Here is a 14,110-nt window from a genome sequence, read left to right as displayed (position 1 = left end):
TGAATCATTTCTTACTTCCAGAAGTGGCAGGAAAACTCACCCCTCTTATTGCCCCCTCTGTCTCCATCCCATATTCTGACCTTTTGAGCTCAAAAGCATAACAATAAAGTTTGGTGGATGGAGGCCTTTAGCCCTCCTGACCTCCCTGTGATGCTCTTGGCGTTTGATTCCTGTTGCCTGACCTCCAGATAGGGTTTTATTGCAATTGTATTGGCCAGACCCGGTGTGAATAAAGTATTTCATATTGTTAGACTTGGCCTCCAGAGCCTAGATGAAGGAATTAGCCATCGGCCTTCAGTATTGTTTTGGTTTGATAAGTACAGGCTCCATGGTGACAGCTGAAATAATGCTCTTTGCAGAAATGTTATTGTCACATTCAGGCGGTGCCTCAAGCCTCATTTTGAGGATGATTTATAAAGCAGTAAATAAATCTTTTCACCACTACTTTATCTTATCACTCTGTTTAACATCACTGACTCCCCTCACGCTCGGTTGAACATGCATCTCAGGTGATCCCATCTCAAGTGCAGGTGTGAACGGGGTCCAGTATGTCTTTGAAATGCACTGTGATCTAATCTATGAAACCACCTGTGGAGGTTGTCAGGGACACATTCGGCCACATAGCATTTGTAGTGTGAACACTAATGCCTCTCATCTTTGTAAGGTAATCCAAAAAATAGAGGGGCTAGGCATAAACTACTTCATGAATGGGCTAGAGATAGAGAATTCGATGGGTGGAGAATACAGAGAAATAGGAAAGGAAAGAGTTCATTCTGACCGATTTGAGGTTGATCAGACGATTGAGACTCATGATAATGCAAGATATGCTTGGTTATCCGCCTCTGCTGTCCACTTGCGATTGGATGACCCAGGGCGGATGTTAAAGCCAATTCTGAATCGGGCCTCAGTTTGGGTGCTCAGCTTTTTGTGAAGGTACTTGACTAATCGTGATAATTTGAGATGTTAAACTATGTAAAACTATTTTCTCACAGAGGACTACATTTGCATTATGTTTCAGACGCTAAGCACCTTTTACCCACAATGGCTAACAATAATTGCCTAAAAATCACCCAGCAGGTTTATTTAATTCTTCCTCAGTATGGTCAAAACCTTGGCTGATGCTAACCTTCCAGCAAGAATAAATGTGAGATGGAGCGGAGACACTTCAAAAGCAATTCGCTTTGCCTGAAGGCACTAACTGCAGACTTCTTAGTGGCTTGGGCTGAACCTGATGATTTTATTGAGGCTCCGTCTGCCACACAACAATGATAGGGTTTTGTAATTGCTTTTGAGTGATACTCTGGAGGGTTTCATCAAGAGAACCTTTTCGTCACCTCTGCTCCACACAGCAGTAGTTCAGCTTCAACTCATGGTGTCTCGGTTGTACACAAGCTCAGGCAACAGCAGGAAGTGACACATTGTACTTTTAAAATAGGCACTCATGATGAACTAGGTGTGACTGTGTCATGGCCGTGGATAGAGCATTTTCACATGGCAACATCAATCAATTCTCACAAGGCCCGGGTCACATATTAAAGCTGTGTGTGTGTCTCTTCCTGTGCAGCGGAAACCACTCCTGCAGTGCCGGAAGTGTGAAATACAACGATACAGACCCATGCTGGGGTCCTGTCACGAGGAAAGACGCTTACAGGGTGTTTCTGGTAAGTACAGACTCCCCCTTCCGAAAAGTTGGACCTAGTTTTACTCTGCTATCTCTGGCCCAGCAGCTGAAAGGAGAGCCTGCCAGTGATACACCCCCTCCTCCTAAATCCCCATTGTTTGGACAGAACCGGGGCTGCATTCCACACTGCTGTAGTCAAAATCAATTCCAAGACCTGGTCTAGCTCAGTCCAGTCCATAGTGAACAGGAGAAATGAACAGGAATGCAGATTTAACTGCAAATCACTCCAACAGGCCTGTATCCAACCTCCTATTTTAGCAGATGAACTTACCAACATCCACAACATGACCCTAGATTATTATGCTGGTAGGTTGACTTTTTAACTGACGGACCGTCTCAAAAGGTGAAAGTCAGTCGCGTTTTATCTGATACCCTTTATTGTTTTATATACAAATGAGTGTCAGTGTTATTATGAGAAGGGATTGGTACTGAACTTCAGTATTTTTAGGGCACCAAACAAATTGCTTCAACACCTATCAACAACATTTATCGAGCATCGAAAAATGCCATGGTACCAAAACTTGATACTGCATGGCATTTGGTGCCAAATTTCAGCACCTAAGGAGTAAATCCCATCAGCGTCATTGAGCCAGTAAGCGTGCAGCATGCTTGTATCATGATCTAATAATGCTGGTGGCTGGCTGTCTAACATTACACGTCGTTCCACCCAGAGATGCTATAACATTGATTTATAATGAGATTTTGTAAAATTGGCATTGAAAGAGGTATCATTAAGGACCAAAGTCAAGGTATTAGCACTGGTGCCAGTATCAAAAATTTCTGAACGATGCCCAGTCCTAATTATGAGGGCAGACATATATTATCAAATTCCTAGATGATTCTGTGTGTCTCTGCTCAGTAATGATATAACTGTGGCCCAGTGGTAAAATAATTTAGTGACTGGTGCAAATGCTTCTTCTTGGACATAAATGTGTCTAAAACAAAGGAAATGATATGTAACTTGAGGAAGCCTTCTCCTGTTCATCCTGCTGTGATTTATGGTCAGGCTGTTTGAGTTTTTCCACAGTACAAGTAAATGGGACAATAGTTAAAATTAATGATAAATAACTTTTGAACCAAATACCGATGTTGTTTGTGTTATCGGAAGCTCAGAAGTTTTAATGTTGGCATCACCTTTATGGGAGTGTTTTATTAGGTTTGGGTCACTTACCTTGAAAAACAGGAACAGGTTAGAAGGAATTGTTAGATTGGGCAGTAAAATTGCAGGCACAAATCTAAATGACCTCTCCCAGGTGTTCAAAGTCAGAGCTGCAGTCAATCTTTGCTCACCGTAGTTTTCCCTTGTTCAGTGAGTTCAGGTTGCTTCCATCTGGTCACAGATATAATGTGCCAAGATGCAGGACCAGTAGATTGAAGAACTCATTTGTCCCTGCTGCCATTGGCCTTTTGAATAACATTATGTAATTGTTTGTGTGTTGATTGTTTAGGATGATTATATTTACAGCTGGCTGTGCAACAAATTGCCCCTTAACGACAATAAAAAATTACCTTGACTTTGACCTTGACAAATGACTACATAGAATCATGAGGACTATGCACAGATTTGTGCAAGTGACTTTGACCATAACTTATTTTAACTGTAACTTATTCTGCAAGGCTTTTGTCACCTAGATCCCAACAAGCCATTTTGGAGAATATTCTCATTTGCTTGTGCTTCTAGTGACATCATTTCCCACAGAGAACCCGGTGCAATAACAAGGCGTACCAGCACCATCATTTAAATAACATTATAGACTGCAACATCCTTGCCAAATCTCGGAGAGTATGCCCCAGCATTTAACTGCTTATACAGCTGGAGTGAAATAAAACCAAACGTCAATAAAAATCACAACCTTTTTTCAGGACTAAGTCAGTTCTGAGTCGAGACCGAGCCAAGTCCGAGATATCTGGAAAGCATTCTGGACCAAGACCAGACTTTCCAGAGCCCCGACAGAGCCATAACGTGCCAAGCCCTGTCTGCATTACTGTCAGATTCAGGTCAGAGAGGCTTTGGGTCCTCTGAGTCCCCCGCTCACTCCCGCCTCCCCTGACGCCTCACCTCTGCAGCCCAGAGGAAGTGTGTGCGTGTGCCCTTGAAGACTTAAGAGAGCCAAACTCTGGTGATTTTCACTCTTGCTTTAACTTTGCAGGACGACAGTGATAGATGTGCTGGTTTCCTCCTGTATTATTTCTCTGCCTCCCTCCTCCCCTCTTTTCCTCCCGTCTCTGTCCTCTCTCATTTTAATAGAATGAGCCAACTCAAAATAATTCACCAATAAATTATTTTTTTTCCCTCTCCTTCATCTCAAATGGAATAAGCCTGTCACTGTATGTGAAGAAATTGAAATAATGCTGATATGTAATCTTCGGTCGAGTCGTTTACATTGCATTTTTGCAATTTTAAAACGTGTCACATGGGAAATACTTGCACATACTCTTGTACATAACTCTTATATTGATTTTTACTAGTAGAGACTTAAATATCAGTGGATTCTGAAAAGGCTTTTGGTGAGGTTTTTCTCAGATGGTAGTATTTTCTGTCGAATTTGTTCTGTCAATTTGTTGGCACTTCCAAGTCATTACTTAATATTTTTGTGAAGCGTTATGACATGGGGTTTAACCTCATAATTTACTGGCACCAGTCTTGTTTTAAGCTTGAAGGAACTTAAAATCAAAGAAAGCCCTGTCTTCCTGCAGCTTTGGACTTTCTCATTTTTGTTTCTAGGGTGAAAGGTACAATCAGTCGCTTAGTTTCAATTACTAGTAACATTAACATGAAGTTCGGTTAGCACTCTATATATGTCGTCCCCAGAATGGAAAAGGTATTACTAACTTCATAATTATGCAAGCACAGTTATGGCTTAACATAATTTTGCTTTGCAACTTTGCCACACTTTTATTTGATTTTCACCATTTAAATGATAGCAGATAGTCAAAGAAAGAAAAAAGTTGGTATATCAGTAAAAACTCGGCATCTCAGAATATATATGGTTGGCTATACCTTGTGGAATATCTGCCGTCCTTGGCTGTTAAGGAAGTTGTTGCTTGGTATTTGTTTTTACTCTGTTCTTGTTGATTTTTTTTTTTTTTTTATGGGCATGGTTATCTGTCTGTTTTTTCCCCATCCATGAAGTGTTATTAGAATTTTTTTCCCCCCGGTGGACCCGTCCTTAAATAAATCATAAATCATTGAGCTTTGATAAAACATTCATCATCTCCTGTTAGCATACAGCGGTGGAGTGTCTCTCCACTGCTCTGCTCCACCCTTTGTCTTTGACTTCGCAGGGTCAAACGTTCTGGCCTCGGAGACACTGCCCAGACTCTGAATCATGAGTCTAAATAATTGACTATTTCTCCTCAGCCAGCAGCTCTCATCAGCCCCGCTCTACTCTGTGGAGGGAACTATCAAAACTGGGCCCATCTAAGAACCACCTTACCTCCTTTGTATGCCCAGGCCGCCACATGGTGAGCCAAGCTAAGGGGCCAAGGTGCCCTTCTCACAGCGTATCAGAGTATAGAGAAGAGTGTACATTTCAGCAGACCATTCTCACTCCACAGAGCCATGCACAAACATCAACAGTCATGCCTGTTGTCTTGACCGGGCTGATTGGACTGATCGTTAATTGTCACAGCATTACGCACCGCAATTTGTTTTGTGTTTGTTACTTTCAAGAACGTTAGTTAATGTCATTGTCTGGAGCCAGATGTCATCTTGTTCCAGCTAACCGAGGGGCAAAGTCATTGTCATTCCTCCTCATCCCCCTTGTTCTGAATGAGTCACCGTGTGCTTAAGTTATGAGTCATTACAACACAAATTGTCAATAACCCTGAAACGGTTGACACAGACTACACCAAGTGAAGCATTTTGGAAAATGTATTTGTCAGTTTGTATAGAATTTACTTGTATTTTGTCTTCAATATTGTGGGGTATAAAAAACATCCAGGTTGATGGTAGCCTAAAGTGTAGAAAAGTAAACTTCAGACCAAAAGACTTCCAAAAGCAGTGTCAAATTTGCTGTTTCAGAAGAAACTTGCTTATTGGACCTTTTAAAAGAAGTAAGCATTATTATTATTATTTCTGTTTTGTTTAAGCCTTGTGATTTATTTTCATATTGTGGTTGCCTAGAGAGAGACCTGAACAATTTTCAACTACAATTCATGGGAAAAAAATCTATGCCTTTGTTGAGCAATTTTATATCACTGTGTGTGAGTTAACTATTTTGCTGCTTAATGCCTTTTTTCCCATTGTGCCTTGTTTAAACATTTACATTTTCATTTGCGCTTACCACAAGGTCTGATTAACTTGCAATAACTTTTTTGCGATAAAACACTGGGAAATTCAGTTTTCCTCTCTTATTTATGCTATATGTTTTCCTAATAAGTGTAGAAATGTTAATAAGAGGCTTAATGCCATGCTTTCGTAATGATCATATATAGGATTTTTGTGGTGATAATATCTTATACCTACCATAAACCTGCACATGCTACTCTCCCTATCCTTGAGTTACCTGATGCAGTAAGCTACATCTGTAAAGTGTCATGGTGCAGTGGCATGTAGGGCTCAGTACATTACACCAGTGATGTGTGGTGTGGAGCATTGGGCCTATCACTGATGTATCCTGAGCCATTAGAAGAGTGAGAAGCAATGTGTTATTTTTGGGCTATGCGATGATAAGGGAGGCAATTGGTTGTGGCCAGGGGGATCATTGGGATTGATGTTGGACACATTACTACAGCCATAACATTTTTAGAGTTTAGAAAATGAAGAGAGGAAAGATTAAAGAGCAGCCTGATTATGGCGTCACTCCTCAGAGCTGTAATCCCTGTGTGGGTGATTGGTGGATATATAGTGAGAGAGGGAAAGGGAGGCAAAGGGAGGCAAAGAGACGGAGAATGGGTGAAAGAGACACAAAACTAGGGCTGATGTCAGTGATTCAGACAGAGGGAGATGTTGTGTTGATGGATGGTGGCTCTCCTTTGTGAGTCCTGCAGAATGAAAGATTGTTGTGCACACAAGCTTAAAAGCTTTCCTCAGCCCTCGCCTTCTCCTAGACTTGTATCTTGACCCGGCTGTCGCAACAGGCTCTGCTGCTGGTGTCCCTCTGCCTCATCAGTACCACCTTCAAAAATACCACAGCCAGGCTGCAGTGGTCACACCGCACATGTTTGAATTGAGAATTAAGGCTTATTACAAGCTCCAAGTCATTAACCTGGTTTGGTGGCTGCCTTCCCTGGTCCGTTTTGTCAAAACATGATGTTTTTTTAGATTTTGTGTGTGAATCTCCTCACCAGCTTTGGCAGGTTTTCCCGAGACATTCGCTCCGTAGCGACTGCAGCACTGTTTGGAGTGGACAACAGATTGTGGGTTATTTTTAGGCAGCAGAACAGCTGTCCCTATTCAGATGACTAGACCTGTTCCAGCAGCACGCCTAATAGACAGTAAGGTGATGAACAGAGATGGGGAAAGGTGAGGAGCACTTGGCCTGAGACCTGGTTTAGTTTATTATGCAGTAGATACCATCTGGAAACCTCTGTCAGTAACTTCTTCATTGGTGTGGAAAGGCTAGTATTCAACCTGTTGCAGTTAGTTTCTTGGATTAAGCATTGTTGTCTACAAATTGTTCAGCCCTTAATCCTCATATTTCATGTAGTGGATGCAACCAAAATTATTTGCAAGAATTTTTTTTTTTTTTTTTTTTTTTTTTTAGCTTGTGTGTGTGTCAGCTTGGCTCACTGTCATTGTAAACTTACATTTTGAGTCTACTACCTGTAACTTGTTTGCTTTATCATTAATCAAAAATCAGTTTTTACTCAAATGGTATTTCTCAAAATAAATTATGCAATTTACCGCTAATGTTTATGTTCAGAATTTTTTTTTCTATGCTACATGTTTTTTTAATCGCAGCTTACACTCTTGTCAGGCTTCAAGTCCACAAGTTTTCAAGTTTTGTGATGTTCTAGTTATGTTTCGCCTTTTCCCTTTTCAAATGTTCCCAAAGATTTTCAGTGAGGTTGGGGTCTGGTGACTGTAGGGGAAGCCGTGCATGCCTACACTCCTTGATCTTCCTTGGACTTCAAATTGGCCTGGCATGTCTTTGATGCATGTTTTAGGGTATTTGAAACATGTTAAGGATATTTCCACCAACGTGTTTGACTGTAGGTTTTATGCACTGCTGCATTAAACTCTCATGTGGCTGTCTCCTCACAGAAGCTCTCAGATTAGACTCGTCAAGTCCAAGTTCAGCTTTAATTCTTAGGTAAACTTTGCAGTCTTCAACAGTGCCGAGTGTTTTATTACTTGAAGAAATAACTGCTAATTACCACAGCTGCAGTTTATGTGTCATCTTTTAGCTGTATTTTTCTTAATTTAGTATAATTAATGTGTATAATTTCTGTTCTTTGTGTAGGTGTGTGTACAAAGAGGAAGTGTGAGCAGCACTAGCACTGTAGGATTCTTTTTAAGGATCTCAAAGAATAAGAGCTCCACACTGAACCAAAGTGCATTTACAAAGGTATAAAATGAAAGTTAGTTGTTATAAATACTGCTTATCCTATTGAAGAACTATCTCCGTGTTTGCAATTGTGTGCTACAGTTTTGTGAGGAAGCAGCTCTGTAATTGGATGTACTTGAAATTAGGGCTGAACAGATTTGGGTCGGAGTTGGACCCAGCTGAACCTGTCAAAACATTTCCACCTCATAGTCAGATTGGGAACAAGATGCCTTGTTTTCTTGTAACAGACAGAAAAAAGATTTTATCAGAGGGATGCATAAAATGTGAACAGTCATTGAAATATCGTCCAAATATGCCGGGGTGGGCTCCTTAGGCCAACCAGATGCCCCAAAAATTCAGGACACTCCTGAATTACGAGCAGTTGTCCCATATCCTGTCCTGTTTGTCCTGAAAATTAAACCAAGCCCGACTTTTGATTAGTAATTGCCTAATAAAACATTAAATACTGATTATTACATTAGGCGCCGCCTTCTGACAATTACAAATTTCACTTAAAATCATTGCTCCCTTATTTGTTTTCAAAATAGTTACCCTTAATAAGGTTTTAATACAGGTCGACTGAAGGTTGAAATGCGCATCAAACTCTCATTAGGCATTGTCATTTTATAATAACCCCAGCGCTTTATTGGTTGTAAATGAGTGAGATTTTTCATAGAGGGACTAATTACTTCATAATGATAAGGGCCCAAGCCATCTAGTTGAGGGCTCATCACGTCTGACCTTTTGCTTAATCAATATTGATTTTACAGATCAGCAATAGCATAACGTGGGGATGTCATTTTCTCAATCGTGGTCTATGACACCTCTTAAGAAGATCGACTGACCTAGATTTCTAGATTTGACCCGTTGCGGATTGATTTGCATGTCTGTGATTGGCATGGCATCTCATCTCTCTCACAACCCAGCTGCCACCATGTCGGATCCCAGCTGGGTTTTTTTTTTTTTTTTTTTTGTATAGCTTGGGGCTTTCCTTTTTCCTTTTCTAAAGAGTTTGTTGGCTCAGTGGGCGAGAGGAAGATGATGATTGGGGCCATTGCATAACTGGCCGTCCTGTTCTTGATCTGGCCTTTGCACAGCTTTGATTGTAAAGACCAGGTTTCGCAGTCAAAGTGCAACAGCGGGCTCTTCTTGGGGGTCAGCTCCAGCAGAGGGATTCCCGAGACCTCAATTAAAACTCTTTGTCCTTGATTGTCCCCTGCCAAATGCTCTCTGTGAATTTCAGGCGCAGCACCACAGGGACTAGCCAAGCAGCGGTTGTTATACTCCACCCTGCTGGACGACCACCACAATTTTAAATGGCTGATTTATTTTTCTCCCAGTGTCGGGAAAGTGACGGAAAATCGATGCAGCATATTGGCTCAAAAGCAGTTTTTGCTTACTCTGCGTTGTTCACTGATTATGTTCATGTAGATGTGTGGATTAAAGTTTGTGCCTATTAAACCACACACCACAGGTATTGCATCAGGCTCATGAATTGAACCACAGTCCAACTTTTGTCATTTGATGTACGGGCAGAGTTTTTGCTTCAGGTTTTCCCCACAAGTCCTTCAAGAAACCAGCCACTTTGCCCTTTTCCTCAGGTCCGAACTGATTGATTAATTAAGTGATTAATCAATGATGTATTCAAAGAGGAATTACAATGACCTTGGGGCTAATGTAGCCATTCACAGATGGCTATTCCCTGTGGAGGTCTATTTGCATCTTTTTACAGTAATTTTCTTTGAAAGATTTTTCAGTAATGGAGGTCTTTCTCTGAGTTTGCCCTTTCCACATTATAGTCTGTAGTTCAGCCCCGCTAAACACAGACTTAATGGCACACATATAGCATATATAAGGAATGTTTAAGTTGAATTTGAGGAAAGCTTTCTTTCCTCCACAATGACAAGCCATATTGTGAGAGAGGGGCTGGTGTTCAGTGATTGTGAGCATTTCTATGCAGCCTCATCTGCCTCAGTCATATGAAATATGGCCACAGGAATGCAGCGATAAGTCATTTTTTTGCATCTGTCTTCCCCCCTCTCCATCATTTAGACATTGTTAATAATCCAGCTCACTTTATCTAATTATTTTGCAGGTTACTCACCAGGTCTGCAGCGTAATTCGAGATTGTAATCTGTACTCCCAGGGCCCAGCGCTCAGTGGAACTAATGAAATGACTGAAACGCCTAGAAATGCAGGATCAAAACCGATTCAGTATACATGAAAAGCAAGCTTGAGGACTCTTTCCAAAACAGCCTGTAGAGTCCAATTTGCGGTTGACCTACTTGCAGTTTCATGCATTAACAAATCAGCCTCATGGACAGTGCACAGTTTTTACATTGTTGTGTACTGTTCTGACTTCATGTCACCTGTTTGGTTAATAACAATACGAGGACAGCAAAATTCTTTATGCAATATCAAAACATCAAGCTACTTAAACAAGCATGTGGTTCACCCTTCTCTTTCAAGCACACACATCAGGAAGTATCATAAAAAAAACATTGCTGATATACTAAAATAATATATTCTCTCACACACAGAAGCAGTACTTAAACAAAAAGACACTGTCTTTTCATGTTCATATACAGTGTACAAAGCTGTTGCTGCCCTTCAGCTGTGCACCGGTGCCAGTTTTTTGGAAGCGTTACTGTACGTGTACAGTAAGAAATAATAAAAATAAGCATCATAACAGCCCAGTCAGAATAGCATTACATATTATCAAAATTGCAATATGGCCAAGTGCAATATTCAAATCGCAAGAGCTGCAGTTTTTCGATAAGGTAAAATTTGTGTTAAAACATTGTTGTAAATAAAGTGTTATGGTGCTTAAGAGATGCCCCAGCCTATTAATTGTATTTTCCACATGTAGGGAAAAATGTTTGTTTGGTAGAGACCCCAGCAAAAATCAGGTTTTTCCATGAAAATAAACATTACAATGCAAAAACTAATATTCCCGCTAAAATAACGAATCATATTGCAATTGCAATATCTACAAAATTAATGACAATATGATAATTTTACCACATCATTCAACCCTATTTTTCACAATGTGCAAACAAAGAAATGATTGCTTACTTGGAATATGTTCACACATGAAAACAATTCATTCAGAATAGGTTAAGACATAAAAACTGCATGGTAGGTTATATCTGATAAAACTAAATGGTATTTAGTCTGCGTTTTCAAGGTTCATTCTCTCAACAGTTTCTCCTAAAAATCTGATTTGAGTGTGAATTGACTGAAATTCAACTGAAAATTCAGTATAATGCCAACCATATGCTGGCTGAATCATAATATGCATTTTAGATTTTTTCAGAAAAGTTTTGGACCAGGGTGTTGTTATAAATGAAGAGATTCCAAATGTCTCACAAACACTACTTCTTCAGTCATCAGCAGTAGTAGTACAGTGTTTCTGCCATGATGCCATTATATTAGCAAGCCTAACAACAAAGGCAAGTAGAAGAGAAACACAGGAGTGGCAGCGGGTCTGCAAGAGCCAAGGCGTCGCTGCAGCTCGAGTGCTGCTGAAACTGTGCCGTGCGAGGAGAGAGGGTGCTGTAGTCTGGTGGCAGTGGGGCCAGAGCCGTGGGGAGATGACAGTGCAGATGGTTTAATAGAGATTATCACAGCAGGCAGAAGTGTTTGAGCTGGGAAGCACACGGGGGGAGTCCACTCCACACAGCAGCAGGACACTGTATCAGAGCCGCAGATCAGGACGGGGAGGAGACGCATGGCGCATGGTGCTGCTCGCGCTGAAATGACTGGTGGTGATTAGAGACGAGGGAGCAGTTGTCAAGGGGAGTTAGAGGTCTTTGAGGGATAATTGGTGCATTATTTGAGTGGACTGGTTTTGCTTATAAAAACAGTGGATTGGGGTCGTAGATTTGAGCGTACTATAATATGCCTGACGCAAGTGAATATAAGAATTATTGTCAAAAAAAGAAATTCCATAAAGCTTCTATAATATACACAGATTTTATTAGAGTCACCACTGAACACTGTGTGTGAGCCATTCTATAATGTCCTTTGCTTGTGTCAAGTTTCTTTTTCTGGTACATTTCCATCAGTTTCTTTCCTCAGTATAGAAAGTTGATGGCTATTCTTTAGCGACTAAGTTGTTAATGCTTGTGTCTTTCCTTAGAAGGTGAGATAAAGCAAATGTGCTCGTCAGTCCCTTTACTGTTTCAACAAGGTCCTTCCTTTGTGTATTAGGAGAGGAAAGAAATCTACATGCTGAGTGTAAAGCTGGTTATCTGGTACAAGGACATTTCAAAGTGATGTAATGGTCTCGCTCGCTGGATGGCTGAAGGCAAATGAACGTGATTCCCATGAAATGAACAACAGTCCATGCCCACACTTAAAATATGGACAAGTTAACAATAGGCGTGGACGTGCAGACCCGGTGTGACCTTGAGCTCGTGGCGTGTATGGCTGCCTGTTTGTGTTTGTACTGTATACGTCGCCGCTGGAGTGACCGGCCACTTCTGTCTCCTCCTGAATTGATGAGGTAGTTAAGCCGTGATGGTCCAGTGTAGCTTTTTAGGGAGCGGCTGCTTAAGTGCTGTCCAGTGACCCGTTATGCCTTTCCCCAAAGTGCAGATTAAAAATGGACAATTGGTGTCTTTTTCAATTACACCTTGACATACAGCATATTCCCAAAGGTCTTCTTAGTTGATTTATTCCTTTTATTTTCCATAAGGTCTATCATCATTTTAATTTGGTGGGAAAGTATCCCGCACCCCGGCGGCAGCTGCTCCTAACCTCCTTCCCCTTCCTCCTCCCCTGTCCCCCTCTTTTACAATAGTTAGAATGATGGGCGGAGTGAAATAGCCATCGTCCTATTAAACCATAGGCAAATTATCGTTTCTCATTTCCTCCCCAGATATGTCCCGAGCCCGTCATAAATCTTCGCTCTGCGCTGTTGCTCGTTATTTTTACCTAGGTGTGTAATGGTTTCTTTTTTGAGGAGCAGCCCGGCATATTACAGATTTTAATTAGGAACGCCTTGTGGAAACAGCGCCCCATTGGAAGTCATAAAGGCTCAGTGCAGCAAATGGATGCTCAAAATTGTTTACTTTGACAAGTTTCCCCGGTTTACTGTGAATACCCATTCAAGTGCAACTGCTTGCCTGCCTGTAACAGGTTTTTGTGATTTATGGTTTGAAAATGTGGCTATAGTACTAATAAGCGATATAATTTCAAGTTTCTATGCTAAATTCCACTGTTGCTTTTTAAGGCTGCAAAGATACTCATACTTGTGATACTCATTCTGAACTTTGTGATCTACTTTGTGATATATGCTAACTCCTTGCTTACTCATTTAGATAATATATGTTTTCTGTGATTGTTAGGCTCTAATATTAAGACTTTCACTGCTTGGCAGTTGTGTTCTCTTTAATGACAGAGAATATGTGTAGGGTTTTGCTGCTAGTATGAATAACAGTCTTGATTATCTGGTTTTATTGCAGTCTATGTAAATGTAAACAATTTTCCTCTTTAATCTCTCCTACACAGTACTCTTTGTTTTTCAATAGATTTGGTGTATCACTTTGTCATTGCTATCTTTTTGTTTTTTGTAAACAAGGCCCAAGGTAAATGTGACCTTGTTATTCAACCATGGCGAGGGCTTTCTGCAGAAAGACCCCTGTGGACCGTTAAAATCACACAAGTGGAACATCCTAATCACCTTCTAAATCATGCTGCAGATGACCTATGGATATGCGATTACCTTCTGCACATGAATTTTGCAACAAACAGTCCAGCTAACCCATTAATGCTGCTTGTGTAATGCAGAAGTCTTTGGTTGACAATGATGAGTTTGGCCTTGACAACGCTAAAGGGTGATTTAGTGGTACTGCGGTGAAATAAAGATGTCTGCTCCCTGTTTTGGGGTTCGTTTCATTTCACAGTTGAATGCAAATTTGAATGTCACATAGTT

At 40.8% G+C, this 14,110-nt stretch overlaps 1 protein-coding gene across 1 annotated transcript in view; it reads left to right on the top strand.

Moving 5' to 3' along the window:
* The window catches only part of tmem104 (transmembrane protein 104), a 62,690-nt gene that overhangs the window by 16,452 nt on the left and 32,128 nt on the right, over positions 1-14,110 (top strand). Inside the window, exon 8 of the mRNA XM_030058638.1 lies at positions 1,565-1,661. Coding sequence (XP_029914498.1) covers positions 1,565-1,661 — 97 coding nt within the window. The remainder of the gene's footprint in view (positions 1-1,564; positions 1,662-14,110) is intronic.

This window comes from Myripristis murdjan, chromosome 8 (genome assembly GCF_902150065.1).
Source record: "Myripristis murdjan chromosome 8, fMyrMur1.1, whole genome shotgun sequence".
Classification (NCBI taxonomy): Eukaryota; Metazoa; Chordata; class Actinopteri; order Holocentriformes; family Holocentridae; genus Myripristis; species Myripristis murdjan.
This window is presented reverse-complemented; position numbering and strand designations above follow the sequence as displayed.